The 18,833-nt window shown below is 41.0% G+C and overlaps 1 protein-coding gene across 15 annotated transcripts in view; it reads right to left on the bottom strand.

Annotated features, from left to right (window-relative positions):
- The window catches only part of Anks1b (ankyrin repeat and sterile alpha motif domain containing 1B), a 1,024,799-nt gene that overhangs the window by 388,302 nt on the left and 617,664 nt on the right, over nucleotides 1-18,833 (bottom strand). For 14 of the 15 annotated variants that reach the window (XM_052753096.1, XM_052753098.1, XM_052753099.1 and 11 more), the window contains one exon: nucleotides 1,448-1,554. In XM_052753096.1, the coding sequence (XP_052609056.1) occupies nucleotides 1,448-1,554 (107 nt within the window). Of the gene's footprint in view, nucleotides 1-1,447; nucleotides 1,942-18,833 lie in introns of those variants that run through there. The other variant, XM_052753100.1, reaches the window with a different exon arrangement.

Genomic DNA, 18,833 nt, shown 5'->3' with positions numbered 1-18,833 from the left:
GACAGTTCCTCTAAGTATTAACAGCATCTGTTTATTGCCCCAAGTAAGTCTTAACTCTGCTCAGACTGTGACAACTTCCACTTCCAGCCTATTTCAACACCCACAGCGTCTCGGCTATAAAACCAGCGACTGTCTGATGGACACAAGAAAAATAAATGCTTAGCTCATTATTAACAAGTAACACTATACCCATGAAGGGTTTTATGTATATAGTACTTAAAGCTCATAGGATGGGCACTTTCATGCATTTTTAAAAAGCTTGTAGGCATACACATTTTTGTAGGAGTAGAAGTTTAGCAATCTTAATAACCTTCACATCTATAATAATTCTGTCAAGTTTGGAGAGAAACAATCTTGAACAAGGAACTGAAAAGATCTGACTAGTCCTCAGTGTTTTATGACTAAGCTGTGGGTGTCAACCCCAGCATTTTATTTCAGAGGACCCATTAAGTATTTCTACAAGCTGTTTGTGAGCTACATGCTTATGACATGGAGGTCTCCCTAAATTTAGGGACCAGTGACATGTGTGGTGGGTCCTTTAAAGCAGGGAAAGGTGAGAAGGGCTGTGACGTAGCTTAAAGGAGCTTAACAAGAGGAGCTGATGGGCATGGGGGGAGGTCTCAATGATTAGAAAACTAGACTGTCGTCTGCACTCCTCCCGTCCTTCTCCTCCTCCTCCTCCTCCTCCTCCTCCTCCTCCTCCTCCTCCTCACCTATATGCACAGTGAGAAGTTTGCACATGCCTGGTTTAGATTGCCCATAGACCAGGACTCGGAAGTGCGTCCATGTATTTGGTACACCAGCCCCTTTCTATTCACTGACAGCAAATTGAGCCAAGTTGTTTGTTTTTCACCTAAAGTAACAAACAATACTTCATCTCTCTTCAGGCAGCATGTGGAAGGAAGACCACGCTTTTGCTAATGGACCGGCTGAAGCGGCTAGCTAATGAAGGGCTGTCCACAGGATTTAAACTGCTTATTGAATGATTAGCAGGGAAAATGATCTTCATACCGACAACATAGCGGACTGTCTAATTAATCATAATGCTGATGTTAAAGTGAAATAACACGTCTCCAGAATCTAGGATTAGCTGAAGCATGGTATAATAAAATGGTATGCTAAGATCACAAATTTATAGGGGGAAAAAAACCACACAAAGAATGACAGGGAGAATATAAATGTTAATCTTCATTCAGAGCCTATAAATAGAGCTCTCACCAATTCATACAACACACATGTCTAAAGGATGCATAGAGATCCCATTTTTCTAGTTGGTGTCTACATGCACACAGCAAGTTCTGTTCTCAAGGCATTCGATTTTCTGATGCAGCTACATATATAAAGCTGATCCATTTCCGTGCAAATCAGGCTGCCTCTGAGCCATGTAAGACACATAAGAAGCAAAGACAGACAAAAGGCAGCTCCGTGGACACAGAGAGCATCTTACCATAAACTGTACATTGTCAAATCCATTAGCCATCAGGTGGTTCTCGTACTGAGGTAGCCCAATGCTTTCCAACCATTGTCCCACTGTTTGGAGAGGGCATCTGGGTCCTGTAAGAGGGTGAAGAGGGAAGCGTTTTAGCAGGGAGTAGCCGTCCACGGGGTAATAGCGGTAGTCCTGGGCTGAGAGGTGGCATTGCCACATCATGCTTCTGGGAAAGTTGTTATCGAAGGAGCCCGCCAGCTTGACAGATTAATGTTCTCAGCGAGAGAGCAAAGTCAGAAGTAACACATAGTTTGCCAGGCAGGCTGTGGAGTATGACTTGATCCTAGCTCCACATTTCTTACATATTAATCTTTACTACCGACCAGTGCGTCATACAGCCCCCAAAACCAGGCAGGAGAAGAAGGCACATCAAGCTGTCAGCTTAGGCTGCTCCGCGTTCACTGTGATTGTTGGAGTACTCCACAATGAGCAATGCACGGCCAGCAGCCAGAATTCTTTTTATCAAGTACTCCTACACTCATCAGTATGCAGCTCCATGCTCCTTGCTCCCCCTCGCTCGCTCCCCTTCATTACCCAGCCCAGGCTACACCTCGCATTTTCAATAATAGCCATCAGATAAGGCAGATTTTTTTTTTGTCTGCAAGCTGTAAGCCTGCTGCTGCTGTTCCCTCCTACACACCCATCCAAGCGTCAATCTTGAATGATGAGAGCAGTCAAAACAAATGCAGAAAATAGCAAGACTCAAAAGCAAACCAAAGTGCTTAAATCGGAATCGAATCTTGGTCCGGTTATACATTACCGAGCTATTTGTTGTGGGATTTTTACGTTTCAAAAGACACCAGGAAACGCGAAGCTTGAACTACAGCTCACAACAAGGCTCACTACAGGTTCCCTTTCCCCCTTCCTTCCTCGCCTTTCTCCCTTTTAAAATGCACCAGAGGGAAGTGTTTCTGATGGAAAGCCTCACAGTGTAATTATTCTTTTTCTTTACCATGCCGTAGCAAAGTGAACCTCTCTGGTTTTTTTTTTTTAATTTAATTTTTTGAATTAGTGCAACATATAGAAACTGCATCATAATCTGCAAGTCAAGATAATTCATTTCTAAATAACAACATTATTAGCCACAAGAAATGTCTTTCCCCCTCTGGTATTTATAACCCTATCTATCAGGCATCCCATTCTAAAATATCTATAAAGGTAACATTAACTGGGGAGAATTTTTTTTTTTAATAAAGAAGAAGAGCCCTAACCAAAAATAATTCAAGAATAACAGATGTAAATGTGTGAGTTTTACTGAATGGCAGACAGACTGAGTAATTTATTTAATAATTGAGAGAAACCACAGATTAATAATAGAACCCGTGGAACTACCTCATCCAAGAAGAGACTCATGGGGCTAGAAGAAAACTGTCAGGAAGGCTAGTCTAGCCCCTGTCCCAAGGACAGATGTTTGCCCCAGTGTTCCTGGAAGGCCACCATCTTCCGCTTGAATGCTGCCTATGACAGGGCTCTCACTACCCAGCCAAAGCCACCGTTCATTAGAAAGCTCTTTTACTTCCTACCTAACTCCCACTCGCTGGCTCCAGCTCTGACTTTAGAGTCACACAGATTGGGAACAGAGCCTCTTCCACATCAAGTACTTTAAAAATTAAAGATAACTCTCACACTACCCACCTCACCCTGCCCTGAACAGTGCCTGGCACACAGTACGTGCCCAATAAATATTTACTGTGTAAATGAAACCCCCTCTCTTCCTTAAGTCATCTTTCTCTGTTTCTTTTCTCAGTGTCAGGGCACTGCCAATCTCCTTGGCATAGAGGCAGTTATTCTCAAAACAGCATGCATCCTTCTTCCACTGCTGACACCAATCTTGAAGCCCTCACCATCCTTCCCCCTCTACTGCTGGATGCTTATGGAACTGCCATTTCCTTTGATTTTTTTTCCTTCTTTGTTTCCTGGCACCTGGTCCAATATAACAATGGCCACTGTATTGGTCTTCAATCTCTGCTATATTTTTAATCATTAAAAATGTGTGTGTGTGTGTGTGTGTGTGTGTGTGTGTGTGTGTGTGTGTGTGTGTGTAGACCATAGCGCACACATACAAAAGTCAGAGAAAAACAACCTGCATGAGTTGGTTCTCTGTTTTCACCCTGTGAGTCCCTAGAATCAAAACTAATCAGGTGTGACAGCAAGTTCCTTTCTCCACCGAGCGCTTTTTTTTTTACCCTCCCACGCATAGTATTTAAAAAAAAATCTAATTTATACAGTGTCAGAATAATCTAAGACACAACTTTGATAACTAACTCTTGTCTCAAAACCCTGCTCTGGTTTCCCATTGGGTTAAAAATGAACTCTCAACTCTTGACGAAATTTTGGGGATTTCATCTAGCCTTATTGACCCTTCCTCAACACCCTTTTTACAGTTTTTAACCAGGGGAATTTCTGGCCGGTCTCTGAAGGAAGGCTCAAATGAGCTTGGGTGGGTTTTATTTCAACCCCACAACTCTGCTATTTCCCTCATGAAACCTCTTCTAATCCTCCCCAACAGGAAAAAAAAATTCTTTCTTCTCTCTCTTAAGTGGCCTAATTACCTTCTATTATAACAAATATTTTCTAACTTACATGATCATTATTTATGTCTAAAGCTTGTTTCTTGAAAGCAGGGAACATGCTTTCCTAATACTGAACACCTTATGCATCTGGTTTGAGCTTGATAGTCAACATGCTATAATCTCACAGTCTACAAAAAGTCCTTCTATTTTCAAATTTAAATTTTTAATTGTATTGTTTTGTTTTATTGGGTGGTTAACTTCTTCTAAACTCTACTCTAAGTATTTGATTTCTTTATGAAAAGGGGGTGTTTTGGCTTACCAAAGAGGGAAATGGAAGAATGAAAGAGCCAGAGGTAGGAGATACCCATAGCCAAATTGTTTCCTGGACATGACAGGCCCACTGTGCACATGAACTCACAGTGACTGCGACTGGATGCACAAGACCTGTACAAGATCAAGCCCACCCAAATCCTAGCCTGGATGGGGAGGATCCATGAAGTCCTCCCACCTGCTACAGAGCTTTTGACAACTGATGGCTACTAGGAGAGGAAGAGTCAGTTAGCTTCAAGAAGGGGGCCCCTGGGAGGCTCTCCATGCCCCAGCAGATTGTCTTACACTCGTGCACACTAAGGAGAGTTCCAAAAGTGGGTTAAAAAAAAAAAAAAAGAGCACATGAACTTGGGAAGAAATAGTGATGGGGGAAGGGTGGGGCAGAGGGGAGGAAGAGGTGGGTGGATTTTATTCAAAGGCAATGTATGCATGGATGAAATTCTCACACAAAACAAGAAGACATTTTAGTTTTTAAGTGGAATTTTTAGGTTGGGATTTTTTTCAGCAACTTTATTCTCCCCGCTGAACAAGCATGCCTGGGTGGATCGCATTGTACTTGTTTGTCATCTATCCCCCTTTGCTTCTTGATCTTTAAAGAATAGCCAAGAGGTAAGAGCATTGCATGCATCGACGTCAGAAGACTGTAATTATGCAGCATGCCCTGCATGAAACAGTGAAAATAAGACACTGCTTGTGAACGACTAGGTCTAAAGCTGCAACCACGCGAAGTCAAAAGTCAGTCTTACTTATGGTTTCCTGGGATCCCATTCACAGTGCTCTTCCTGGCCATTTCATAAGAAGGTAAATAAGCTCTGTGAAAGCTGAATAAAAATAACAAGGATATATTTTTGTTTGGCAAGGCATATGTGTGCTGACTGGCTCGCTCTTTAAATCCTATCTCATGTTTTAAAATCCAAACCAGTGGTCAAGTGCCTAGAAAAACTACTATTCAGTTACTAGGTATTAAGTTATGCTCATTAAGTGAATGCATGAATGAGTGAATGAATGATATGAAACCAAATGGCTTTTGGTTTCTTTAATAAATGAAAAGGGGAAATCATTCCATGGCTGAGACTAGTGTATAAAAACAACTTAGAGAGATTATTGGTTATTACCCGTTTTAACATTATTATATAGACTTCCTAAATTCTATGATTTTAATCATTCAGTTCTTTGATTTCTGTTTAATAATTCTCATATGTTATAAAATGTAGGGTGGAAGTGAATTGGGAGCTGGTGAGACAGGAAAGGGAGAGAGGAGAGACAGAGATCCTGAGTCACGCTGGTTTCTGATTTTGTTTAAGTGTTTTTCTCATGAGTCAAACTTCTAAAGAATCCTGATTTAGGCCTGAAGACCACATTTTTATAGTGTCTAAATATATTCTTCGTTTTACTTAAAATACTTTCCTGGAGTTTTGAAATTCTTACAACACATTACTGGGCAGGGACCTTTATTCAGCTAGGATCGCTGTAATCTTTCAGAGTGAGAGGTAAAAAGGGAGAAGAGGGTGGACTCGGCCACTGTGGCCTGACTGGTGTGTGAATTCCTGTCATTTATGAGAAGGACATTGAAGTTCAAACTCTGTGATGGATCCAGGGTCTTTCCTTTGGCACAGTCTTCTGAAAACATATTTCTAGGGGGTCCACTCCCAAAAACAAGTATAATTGCTCAAAACTAGGGTGGTAACAAGAAAACAGAGCAAACTCCAATAAACCACTGGAAGGTTCTACAAACAGTCCTAAGACCACACAATGTATGAAGAGATACTTATTTAAAACATTTCTAAACTGGTGCGATTAGAAGGGTGTGGCTGGTTGGTGATGTCTGGCTCCCACCTTCCTTCATAACAGAGTCCTCTCCACAGACACCTTCTGTACGAGCACACTCAGGAGAATGACACCTGCTTTACTTAGCTCCCAGTCCCACAGATAGGGTCTCTCAAGAGAAGACCAGCCTTTCCAGTCTCCTCTAAGTTTGTAGAGGTTAAATCCCCAGTGAGTACAGCTGAGAAGTCAGGGGCTTCCTTTACCACCCTGCTCTCATTCATGGGGTAGAGTCTACCCCAGTTTGGGTAGACCAAGAGCAATTGGGTGCAGTGCACGTACAGGGTACAGGTTCCATGCTCGGAAATGTAAACAGAGAAGACCAAAGGCCAATGCCACTGCCCATTGCTCACAAGGACAGCTCAAAGTTTTTGTCTAAGGGGAGGGTCATTCCTAGCAATCTAACGTTCTAAAGCTGTCCCTAAGGGATGAATTTATCTGAAACAGAAGATGAGGATAAGGATATTACCAAAACCAATAGACAGCCAGGCACAGTGGAGTATACCTTTAACCCTAGCACTCCAGAGACAGGGGCAGGAGGAGCCTGGGGTGTACAGGGAGAGATCACATAAAAGGAAAAAACAAAAGAAGCAAAGAAAGAGAAGATGTTGGTGCCAAACAACCAAGGGGAGGCTAGTGCTTGTCATTCAGGCAAAAAGGAAAAATGGTACCCTAGTTTCAGAGATCCAGGGAAAGAGACGCAACAGGAGCCCTGCTGTTATCAGAATGAACTTCAAAGCCTGGGTTAAAAATTTCTCCTGCTCAAATTTAATTGAACCAGACTGTGGAGCAATTTATACCTCAGGGAGTTGAGCAAAACAACAGCGTAACCACCTGGTGATTAATGAAGCCTAATAGATATCTACATATCAACCTATGATAGAGGATGACATACAAGAATCAACAGAGAGATGGGACAAATGACAATGGCCGACCAGGCAACATCTGTGAATGGATAAATACAATGTGTTACATCCACGCAGTGGAGTATTCTTCAATCAAAAGAAATGAAGCAAGGCAGCATGCTACAACATGGATGAAACTTAGAAACATCATGCTAGGCAAAGGCAGCCAGCCAGAAAAACCAATTGTTGTATGCTCCTGTTCATATGGTATAGATGAGATAGACAAGTTTGCTGAGTCAGGAAGGAAACCCAGGACTGCCTAGGACTGAAAGGGGGACTTACAGGGGCTTCTAGAGTCACTATGAATGGACCTGGGAGTCCTTATGGAAGAGATGAACTATTTTATAGATGCTTATAGAAATGGCTGTCAGCTTCTGTGACTATACTAAAAATCACCGCACTGTACATTTTAAATGGGTGAACTGAATAGTAAATAAATTATGTCTCAAAAACTTTATGGCTATTTAATAATAAAATGTAAAATAAAAATTAAATTTTTTAGCTCACAAAATTGAACACACAGTTGTACATAGATACACGCTGATTATTTCATGTATCACATATATATATATAAAACATATATCACATATATTGCTATTTTGATGCTTATTTTCTTTTCATTTTATTTTTCTTGGTTATCCCTCCCCTATTCCCTTTCTTCAGTCTGTATCATCCATTGTTCTCACAAAGATATTCATATTAACAAGCTAGGGTGCAAATTCACATATCCCTCATAGTTAAATAGCACATACATATATTCACACACAAAGGCAGAAACATTCAGATATATACAAACGTGTGGGGGAATTATGGCATTGTTTCTCAAAAAAAGGACTCCTATAACATTTGCTTTCATGAGCCTTACTTTTCTGGTCCAATGCAAATTCTGTTAAAGAAATTAATTATTTCTAATTTGGTATTCATTGGGTATTTTTTTTAACTTTAAAAATAACTGCATGGAGCTGGAGAGATGGTTAAGAATACAGTGTTGCTCTTGTAGGGGACCCAAGTTTGGTTCTCGGTACCCATGTTGTGCAGCTCACAACTACCCTGTAACTCAGTTTCAGGGGATCCCCACCTCTGGTCTCTGAAGACCCCTGAACTCCCATGCACATACCCTCACACAGGCACCCTCAGACAGATGTAATTATACATATTTACATACCTATTATGAGTGCATAGTTGTCCACATTGTAGATATACCACAGTTTATTCAGGTTTTTGCCTGATATCCCTAGGATCATTTGATTATTTTCTTTAATTTTTTTTTCAGACAACTGGAGGCCCACAGGTAGTTATAAGGAATAATCATGAGGGGAGATGCTGTCACACTTTAATCATCCGCCTCTAGCTTTGAAACGACTACAAAATAATACAGCTAGGTAAGTGATGGTGATAAAAATCCATTGACTTCATTCAGGTTTCACAGTTTCATGTGCACACATTTCTGTGTGTTTATTCCCATGCGATTTTATCACATGTGAAAATGTCGCATACCCTTTCATGGTCACAGCCCTCTCTCTCCTAAAATTCCACATCCTCTGGCAAGTATTAATCTGTTGTCTGTGTCTATCATGTTGTGACTTTAAGAACGACACCTGAGTGGCAAAACAGCGTAGCACATCCTTTGGGAGTTGGCTTTTATCACTCAGGGCATGTCCTTTGAAATCCACACAAATTGTTCTGTACCAATAGCATATCACTTTTGATTACTGAATATTTACTTCATGACATGGATAAATCAATTTGTTTAATTTTCCATCCATTTCCCAGGGTGATGATACCATTAGCAAAATATGACACTAAGTCTATGTCCTTTCAACTCTTGTGACATTAGAACTTTGTAACATTTTACCTTTTTATTTCCACCTTTTCCTACAACCAAATGTGACCCCTAGATGCTTATCATTTACCTATCCATTTTATTTTGAACCAGTTCTTACAGTTTGCTGGTAATTGTCAAGATAATTGTGTCCTGATAGTGTTTTTCTCCTATTTAACAAATCATTCATTGTGCTTGGATTTACTATATTTATTATAGTAAATATAATAATGACCCTTCTTTCCTTGGGGCCTGTGCTTTCATTTCTTTGTATCTTTGTTAAAGACTATTTTCTTACATTTTCAGGAAAAGATTTCTGTTGTGGGATGGTCAAATGTGTTGCTCTGATTGGTCAATAAATAAAACACTGATTGGCCAGTGGCCAGGCAGGAAGTATAGGCAGGACTAACAGAGAGGAGAATTGAGAAAACAGGAAGGTGGAGGGAGACACTGCCAGCTGCCGCCATGACAAGCAGCATGTGAAGATGCCGGTAAGCCACAAGCCACGTGGCAAGGTATAGATTTATAGAAATGGGTTAATTTAAGATGTAAGAACTAGATAGCTAGAAGCCTGAGCCATTTAGCCAAACAATTTAAATAATATAAGCATCTGTATGTTTATTTTATAAGTGGGCTGTCGGACTGCCAGGGCTTGGCGGAACCCGGAGAGAAAACTCTCCAGCTACAGATTTCAACTGAATCAATAAAAAGCAATGTGTCAAACAAACCCTGTGAGTTGCAGCTACCGTGGCATTTCTGGGGAAATGGACAGCACCAGGCACCTACATTAGAAGTGAAGAGTTTCAGGTCAGAACTGCTGTGTCCACCTTAAGAAATATGAACAAAAGGGAATGAAGCAAAGCCCAAAGGGAGGTGAAAACCAGCAAATAAAGATCACCAAGAAAATAAATGAAATACAAAAACAGAAAAAATCAATAGAGAAAAATCACTGAAACCAGAAGTTGTTCTTTGAAACGATCAGTAAAATTGAATCACTTTATGTTAGTAAATTTAGCAAGCAACTCAGAGGAAATGGACAAATTTATTGGAAGATAAACTACCAAAGCTCACTTATGGAAAACTCCATAACTGAAGAGTTCTCTTTTTATTAAACTTTTTGTATTCACAGTTAAGCAAAGAAAACCCAGGACTTGATGGCTTCAGGGGTGAATTCTACCAAATATATGAGAAATAATGCCAATTCTACACAAAAAATTCAGAGAAATGATGATAGGCCAACATTAATCCAACACCATAGTCAGACAGAGGCCCCATAAGAAGACAATACTGTGTATATCAATGTCCATTGGACATAGACACAAAGATTCATAGCCAAATCTTGGCAAACCACTCTCTAATATTATATCAAGGTAATACAGTATAATCAACACCTTTGGAGGTTCATGAAAGAGAAATAAAATAAAACATATCAAGAGTCGAAAGGGAAAAAATAAAAGTGTTTCTGTTGATGTATTACACAATTTTCTACTTGTAAAATTTTATGAGCCTTATATAAAGTTAACCAGAACAAGCAAGTTTAACAAGATTTGGGGATTCAGGATCAATACACAAAAACCAACTGTGTTTTTTTTTATAACTAAAAATGAACAATTAAAAATTTAAATAAAAATCAGTACTAAATACCACACCACCAGGCACTATGAACTTCTAAGGAGTAAATACATCAGAAGATGTGACAGAGTTGCACACTTAAAGTTATAAAACATGGCTGGGATATAACACATAGAACTTAAATAAATTGTGCTTATGGATTATAAGACTCAGCATTATTAACACACTTGTTTGTCTCAAATGTCCCTAGAGATTGCATGGAATCCTAATCAAAATCCCAGCAGGTGCTGTTCGGTGTTAGAGACAGAATTGTGTGTGAAATAATTCTTTAAGGGAATTTGATAATCAAATTTCAGCAGAAAGTCCTGCCCTTCAAAATGTACTGTAAAAATATGTGAATATGTGTAAATCATATCTGATAATAAACTTACATCTATGTTTTATTTATATCATATATATGTGTATAGTTGAATTCTCAAAATTCAGTAGTAAAAAATAAATGTTAAGTGCATTCAGGAGTTGAACAGAGGCTTCACAAGAGATGGTAGATGGATGATAAATAAGCATGTGAAAAGATTAATCACTTGGAGGATGCAAATGAAATCCACAATGAGACTACCCTGATTGGAATGCCTAAACTAAAAAGCCTGAAAACATCAAGTGTTGATGATGGGCTGGGTTGACTGTGACATGGACTGAGTGGGGTTCTTAAACATGGCTGGTAATGTGTAAAATGGTACAACCACTAACAAAAACAGCTTGACAGTTTCTGTTACATGGCCATTCTATACTGCTGGATTCTACCCAGAGCAATGAAAGCATATGGCAGGCAGAGACTCGTAACCAAGAATTCACAGCCGTTTTCTCTGTAATATCCAACAACTAAAAGCAGCTTGAAATGTCCACTGACAGATGAATGAACAATTGTGGTATATCTATACAATGCCTATTTTTCAACAACGAGCAGCTGAAATAGCACATGACTATCAAAATAATTCTGCAGAGCAAATAAAATACAGACGCCTCACCTAAAAAGCACATTCTGTGCAGTTCCATTTATTAAAGTTCTAGATAGTACAAACTTTTCTATCATAACAAAAAAGCATTGATGGTTAATTGGGAGGAAGAGGAGGAGGAAGAGGAGGAGGAAGAGGAGGAGGATGAGGTGGTGGTGGTGGTTAGGGTCAGGCATGAAGGAATTTTGGGGGAGATGTTCTGGCTCATTTCCTGATTATGGGAATGATTTCATAGATATAGTCATTTGTCTAGCATCAAAGTGTACACGTTGTCTGTCTTTTGTGCATGTATAAGTAAGTGTGTCTTTTGTGCATGTATAAGTAAGTGTGGGTGCATGTGGTGGGCAGAGGTTGGTACCCAGTGTCTTCCTCAATCACTGCCCCCCTTAATTTTTGAGACAGGATCTCGCACTGACCCCAGAACTCACTGACTGACTAGCCTTACTGGCTAGCAAGCCCCAGCAGGATCCTTCCATCTTGTACTCTCTGTGCTGGTGCCACAGGCACACTGCACTCCGTTGGAGTTTTTATGTGAGTGCTGGGCTAACTCAGGCCTGCTCGCTGGTGTAGCAGACACGTGACCAATGGACACATCTCCCTACCTCTTTCATAAATCAATTATACACAATACGTCTGCTTTTTATTTTTTTTTCTCATAGAAGTAAACTAGGAAAAGGAAATAAAGGGTGATTGATGTCCAGGGAAAGTTATGTTTCTTCAGAGCAGTCAGAGGATGTTTCTGTGAAAACTTGAACAAAGATCTGAATGCAGGAGATGCCATACTGGTGTCCAGGAAAGAGTAGGAGGCAGTAGAATGGGCATCCTCTCCTGAATGCCAAGGTGGTGCCGAGTGGGAGGAGCCAAGAAGCTGACTTCTAACCTGCTCTTCTCAGGAGTCTCACTTCCTGCTGTACCACTGTCCAAAGCCTGTGCTGAGATGGACATTCTCACTCCAGAAACTTAACAACTGGACTAAAGTAAAGCCACAATTTCAGCGTAAGCTTTTCTTAAAATTGGTTTTCATTTTTAAAAGTACAGGGCAATTAGAATTCTGATTATTTTCAGCCATCTCATAATTAGGATTCTCATTAATTAGGGAGGGGGAGTACTTCTCTGTGTACTTCATGCATTTCCTCAGCATGCATTGATGTTTGTTTGTTTGTTTGTTTTGACAAATATTTATAAAGTACTTCTTGCACCAAATGTTTCACTAAGCAGTGGGGAGAGAGCTTTGAACATCGCTGTCCTCATGCAACTTAGAACCTCTGGAGACTTGAGAGTAGAGGAATTAAAACCCAGAAACAGGATGTACAATTGTGACCAAAAAGAGAGGCAAAATATCTTAGACAAAACACGGCCTGAGTCAATAGGTGCTGTTTAGTAAAAGATGAAACAGTCAAGGTGGATAAATGCTTTGCCAGTGGCAACAGCTGTATTTGTTAATTTGGAAAACAGCACTTGGGAAGAACGGAGGCCTTCTGAACAAGGACTGAGGAGAAGCTGATTGGCTCCTCCAAACTGTAATAAGAATTGGCTAAATTCTGAAGTGACTGATATAAGACTTATCTGTTCCAAAGAATATGTCCTTCCCATAACTTAAGCCATCTATAACATGAGGGAGCACCTACTATGTGTCCAGACTCATCTATGTGCCATAGTCTGAATGTGCTCCCAAAATTCATTTGCTGTGCGGGTGCTACAGTGTTGGGAGGTTAGGTTGTGCCTCTGCCCTCTTGACTGGATTGTCTTTGATATTAGAAAGGCCTGTGGGAGTGGTCCACTCTCTTCTACCCTAGGAAGAAAAACATCTAGGAAGAATTTCAAATGGCTGAAAGACATTTAAGCAATTGCTCAACATCCTTAGTCATCAGGGAAATGCAAATCAGAACAACTCTGAGATACCATCTTCACCTGTCAGAATGGCTAAGATCAAAAGCACTGCAGACAGCTTATGTTGGAGAGAATGTGGAGCAAGGGGAATACTTCTCTGCTGTTGGTGGGAGTGATAACTGGTACAGCCACTTTGGAAATCAGTATGATGGTTTCTCAGAAAATTGGGAATCAATCTACCTTAAGACCCAGCTATACCACTCTTGGGCATATACCCAAGGAATGCTCAATCATACCACAAGGAAACATGCTCAACTATGTTCATAGAAGCATTATTCATAATAGCCAGAACCTGGAAACAACCTCGATGCCCCTCAACTGAAGAATGGATAAAGAAAATGTGGTACATATACACAATGGAGTACTACTCAGTAGAGAAAAACAATGACATCATGAAATTTACAGGCAAATTGGAGGGACCTAGAAAATATCATCCTGAGTGAGGTAACCCAGATTCAGAAGGACAAACATGGTATGTACTCACTCATAAGTGGATACTAGATACAAAGCAAAGGATAATCAGATAACAACCCACAACTCCAGAGAAGCTAACTAACAAGGAAGACATAAAGAGGGATGCATGGACTGCCCTAGGAAGGGGAAATAGATGAGATCTCCATGAGTAAACCAGGGATGAGGGGGTGGGCAATGGAGGGTAGGGGATAGGGCATGAGAACATAAGGGAATGGGATGGTTGAGCTGGAAAAGGGAGGGATGGGGAAAGCAATGAAAGAGATACCATGATAGAGAGAGCTATCATGGGGATAGAGAGAAACCCAGTCCTAGGGAAGTTGCCAGGAATCCCCAAGGATGACCCCAGCCTGGACTACAAGCAATAGTGGAGAAGTTGTCTGAACTGAACTGGCTTGCTCCAGAGATCAGACTGGTGAATATCCTAACTGTCATCACAGAACTTTTCTCCAATGACTGATGGAGACAGATGCAGAGATCCACAACCAATCACCAGGCAGAGCTCCAGGAGCGAGAAGAGGGATTCTATGAGCAAGTGCATCAGGATCATGATGGGGAAACCTGCAAAGACGACTAAACCAAACTTATGGGAACTCATTAAAGTTGGATCAATGGCTGTGGAACCTCCATGGGACTGGACTAGGCCCTCTACATGGTGAGACAATTGTGTAGCTTGATCTGCTTGGGGAGCCCCCTGGCGGTAGAATCAGAATCCATCTCTGGTTCATGAGGGGGCTTTTTGGAGCCCACTACCTATGATGGGACACCTTGTGCAGCCTTGAGGCAGAGGGAAGGGGCTTGGATTTGCCTTTACTGGATGTGCCTCCCCATGGGAGGCCTTGCCTTCTTGTTGGGGGGAGTGGGGGGTGGGTTGAGAGGGGGAGGCTGGCACGGGGGCGGGAGGAGGGAAGAGGGGGATCTTTGATTGGTGTGTAAAACGAATGAAAAATTTTCTTAATTAAAAAAAGGGAAGGAAAAAAAAGACATTTTTCTTCTCTTGTCTTTCTGCTTTCTGTCATGTGAGGACATCGCCTGAGGGCCTTTCTCAGACACCAGGTCTGCACCTCAGTCGGGCGTCCCTGCTTCCAGAACTGTGAGAGAATACATTGCCGTCTTTTATAAATTACTCAGTGCTCAGATCTAACTGTAGCAGCTATAGAACCATTCAAGGGCAAGGCCATGTTGTTTCACTGTGTGAGACCAGCAGCAAGTGTCTGCTGAGCACCTACTCTGGTCAGCCTCTGTTCCAGTGTGCCACATCTGTGAGCTCATTTTGCTTGCACAGCTACCTTCTGAATTAGTCCTGTTGGTATCACGACCGTTCTGGGGTCGGAAATAAGACACAGCATCATTATAAATGGTCTGAAGTCATTAATTTACACCTGAACCCTGGGAACCAGGGTACAGTGTCTAAGACTTTAGCAGTCCCCCCGACTCTGGTCCTCGGTTCTGGAAGGTGGGCTGGGAAACCCATTCTTTTGCAGGAGTGAACGCTCACCCGTACACATGCCCACTATTTTATTCTCCTTGTTCCCAACATCTTTCATGACTCCTGGCCTCTGTGTGTGACACATTGAAAACAAAAGCAGGCTGGAGAGGCCAAGCCCTATCTCTTGGGTATTTTTTGGACACTAACAAAGGGCTTTGCTGTGACCCTAAGGTTGGGGCTTCTATGTGGACTTCACTGGGTGCTCCAATGGTTTGCCACACGTGGCTGCTTGCACTGTGGGTCTAAGGGAGATGGCTGCCTCAGTGGGAGCTGGGATAATGCAGAGATTGATCGCTCAGGTTTCTGACCCAGAGTGACTGGATTTCAATCTTGGCTCTTCTCCACTCTTTAAGTATTTGCTGCTGCTATTTTTTGATACGGAGCCATAGAAAAAGGACCATTCTGCCTGGACAAATCCCTGCAGGTATGCTGTTTTTTTGATACCATGAAGGGGACACCTCATCTATCCATTTCATTGTAATATCTGAAGTTGAGATGAAATAACATGTATGAGAAAGCCCTGTGATACTAAAAGACCAGTTCAGTGCAAGGGATAAATTATCCTTACCACCAAGAGAATATACACTGGTGATTCATTTAGTCCCCGAATGAAATAAATTGGTCTGGAGACATGAGGTCTTTTCTTTGCCTACTTCTCTTTGTTTCCAACAGGGGGAAAAAAAAAGTAAAGAATAGAAAAGAATGCATGGAGTGAGCTGGCTGGCCAAATATCAGAGGAAGGCTAATTGTATGGTGAATTGATCAGAATGTATTAAACACGTAATAGTGTCCCAGGTTTTGTCTTAATCTAACACACACCGAGAGCCAGGTCTTCAGCACCAGTAAGCCTCGCCTTTGGAATCCATCCGAAGGTGTGGCTAGGAGGAAGAGGCTGGGAAAGATGATTTCTACTGCTAGCCTTGTAATTAGCAAAAGGGGACCAATAGTTGTTTTATCACATTCCAAATAAAGACTGGTAATTTTTTTAGAGTCTGTTAAAGAGCACACTAAACTTTTATGAAGGCTGTGCCCACATGTGGGAGAGAGAGGGCACATTCAGCTCGTAAGTAGCCCTCCCTGTGCATGCCAGATTTCCTGTCTCATACCATCTAGTGCAGGCATAGGGGCTAGGGGTAAGCAGTGCTCACCCTTGTAGGATGGCGTAGGAAAGATCCCAACACTTTTACTTTTATCTAGAAGAGAGCACTCTCTGATTTTCCCAATCCTACCTGTCCTCCAGGCTGAGACATTTAAACGACACACCCATGCTGCTCCCGGAGAAACATTAACAAGGAAAACAGATGATACATGAAGGATAGTCCTTCTAATGACCAGAGGACAGCCCAAAACAGAAACAAAAAGCAGAGGCCGCAGACCACAGGAGAAGTTATTCCGGGAATTGTGAAATGCTGTGGGTCAATGGAGCTCTGGATCCTGAAGTCAAGATTTAAAAAGGAAAAAGCTCCGAGATCAGACATTGACGTTTAAATGCTAATGGGACTCGGGGGCTCTGATTTAATTTTCCCTTAGGCCTTGCATTTTATTTGAACTAAAAACTTCATGGAATGCTTAAGAAATACCAGCCTTTACTAAACAGATCTGACAACTTATGCACTGGGGTATGGTCTAAAATAGGAAATGGAATTTAAGCCTAAAATGTTAAAATCTTCTGGCAGACGACAAAATTACTCATATAGGCCATACCTGACTGGAAAAAAAAAATCCCAGTAATTCTGTTGATTTCGTGCTGTTTTTCCTTCTTTTAAAGTTTCTGTCAAGGTTTCATTCCACATGGAGAAGAAGGTGCTTTGAATGAACATCAGTCCACTCAGGCCTCCTGTGTGGGCAACCTTTGGGTTATAGCCAAAGGGTAAAGGAATGTGTCCTGATGACATCGAGGGCCTTCCAGGTTGGTAGGAACATGAACATCACCCAGGATGGAGAATGTCGTAATGGAAATGTGCACAAGGTGTATAAAACGTGTAGGAACGAAGGAAGGGTCTTAGCTGGGTTGGAATAGAGACCTTTCAGAGGCAGCCATCTGATCTGCAACTGGAGAACTTCCTAGGAATTTGTGAGGCCAGCTGAAGGATGCTAGAGGCCCCAGCAGAGGGATCAGCAAGAGCTAGTATGTTTGAATAACTGAAAGAGAGTTAGCTGTGTTGCTGGAATTCAGACCTAGGCTTTGCCTGCATGTGTGAGGGCAGCTAGCTAGCTGCCAGATAAGCAGGACACAATTCAGGGACTTGTGTGTTGAGGAAAACACACGCAGCTATTTTATTTCCAGATAACAGGGATATGTGATCCAAGTTTGGCCACACAAGCATCACTTAGAGGATGGAAGTGAGCAAATAACACAGGGAAAAAATCAGAAGTAGAGAGACGTAGGAAGCTTACTAAGTTCTGCCTCATGAAGAGCTTAGAGATGACCCAACTAAACACTGAGAAGTCTCTAGAGTAGAGAGGATTCCAAACACCCGCAGCCACTTAAAAGCTTCCATAGTGATTGCATTTGCTGTGCAAGGCACGTGTCCACCCTGCCCCCACTCCCTGCAGAAGTAAAGCTTGATGTTGATTTTTCCCATAGAGAAGATTTTGTCTGATATCAGTTCAAACCTACAGGACATGTCACAGCAAATGAACACTTGTTGAGCCTTAGAAGGACAATGCTAAAATTCTGGGTGTCCAAGTGTCCTACACATGAATTACAAAGTGATGAAAAGGACATTAATACACAATTTTATAGAAAGAGATTGTTAAGAGAATTCAAGACATTGGTAAATATGGAAAGCACTTATCATATAGTGGACACCAGACATTGATGAAAATCCTAATAAATATAATTTATCATAACAATAGGAATATATGGTTAGAATGCTTAACTATCATGAGTAAAATATAATTCATATATTAACATTAATAATTACTTTCTGAATTGGAAACAAATTCAAATATATAGCTTTCTGAGACAATTGGAAATTTGTACTTTGGAAGGACCCATCACTGGATTTAGGGTTCATCTTAGAGCTCTTACTGTTTTGAAGTAAGTGTGTGAGAGTGATTTGGTTACTTACTTGATAAGGCAGCTGATAGAATTATACTTTCTATTGAGAAAAGGCTCAAGATCCTTTTTCATCTCAATGTTAATGCTGATTGGTATTTCCTAGTGCATCCTTGAAGAACCAAGGGTTACTACTAGCATCTAGTTCTTCCTAACGACCTTTGGATTTTTTTAGGTAAGGTAGGAGACGTTTTGAGACTATTGGAGACTCAAATCTATATGGTATCTTCCAACAATTTCAGCAACTTCATACACAAAAATTTTAACTTTTTCATGTTGAGAAATGGTTGAAAATTATAATATAAACTCCAAATAAGGAAAGAATAGAGCTGGCTTAGAAATGTTGAATCAACACACCAAAGCATTTTTATCCCATAGCATAAACATATAATTAGGTAATTTAAAATAAACATTGGGACTCACAGTGACTCAAAGTCATGGGAGTAAGAAA

This window comes from Peromyscus californicus, unplaced genomic scaffold, assembly GCF_007827085.1.
Source record: "Peromyscus californicus insignis strain IS unplaced genomic scaffold, ASM782708v3 Scaffold_24__1_contigs__length_46423439, whole genome shotgun sequence".
NCBI lineage: Eukaryota > Metazoa > Chordata > Mammalia > Rodentia > Cricetidae > Peromyscus > Peromyscus californicus.
This window is presented reverse-complemented; position numbering and strand designations above follow the sequence as displayed.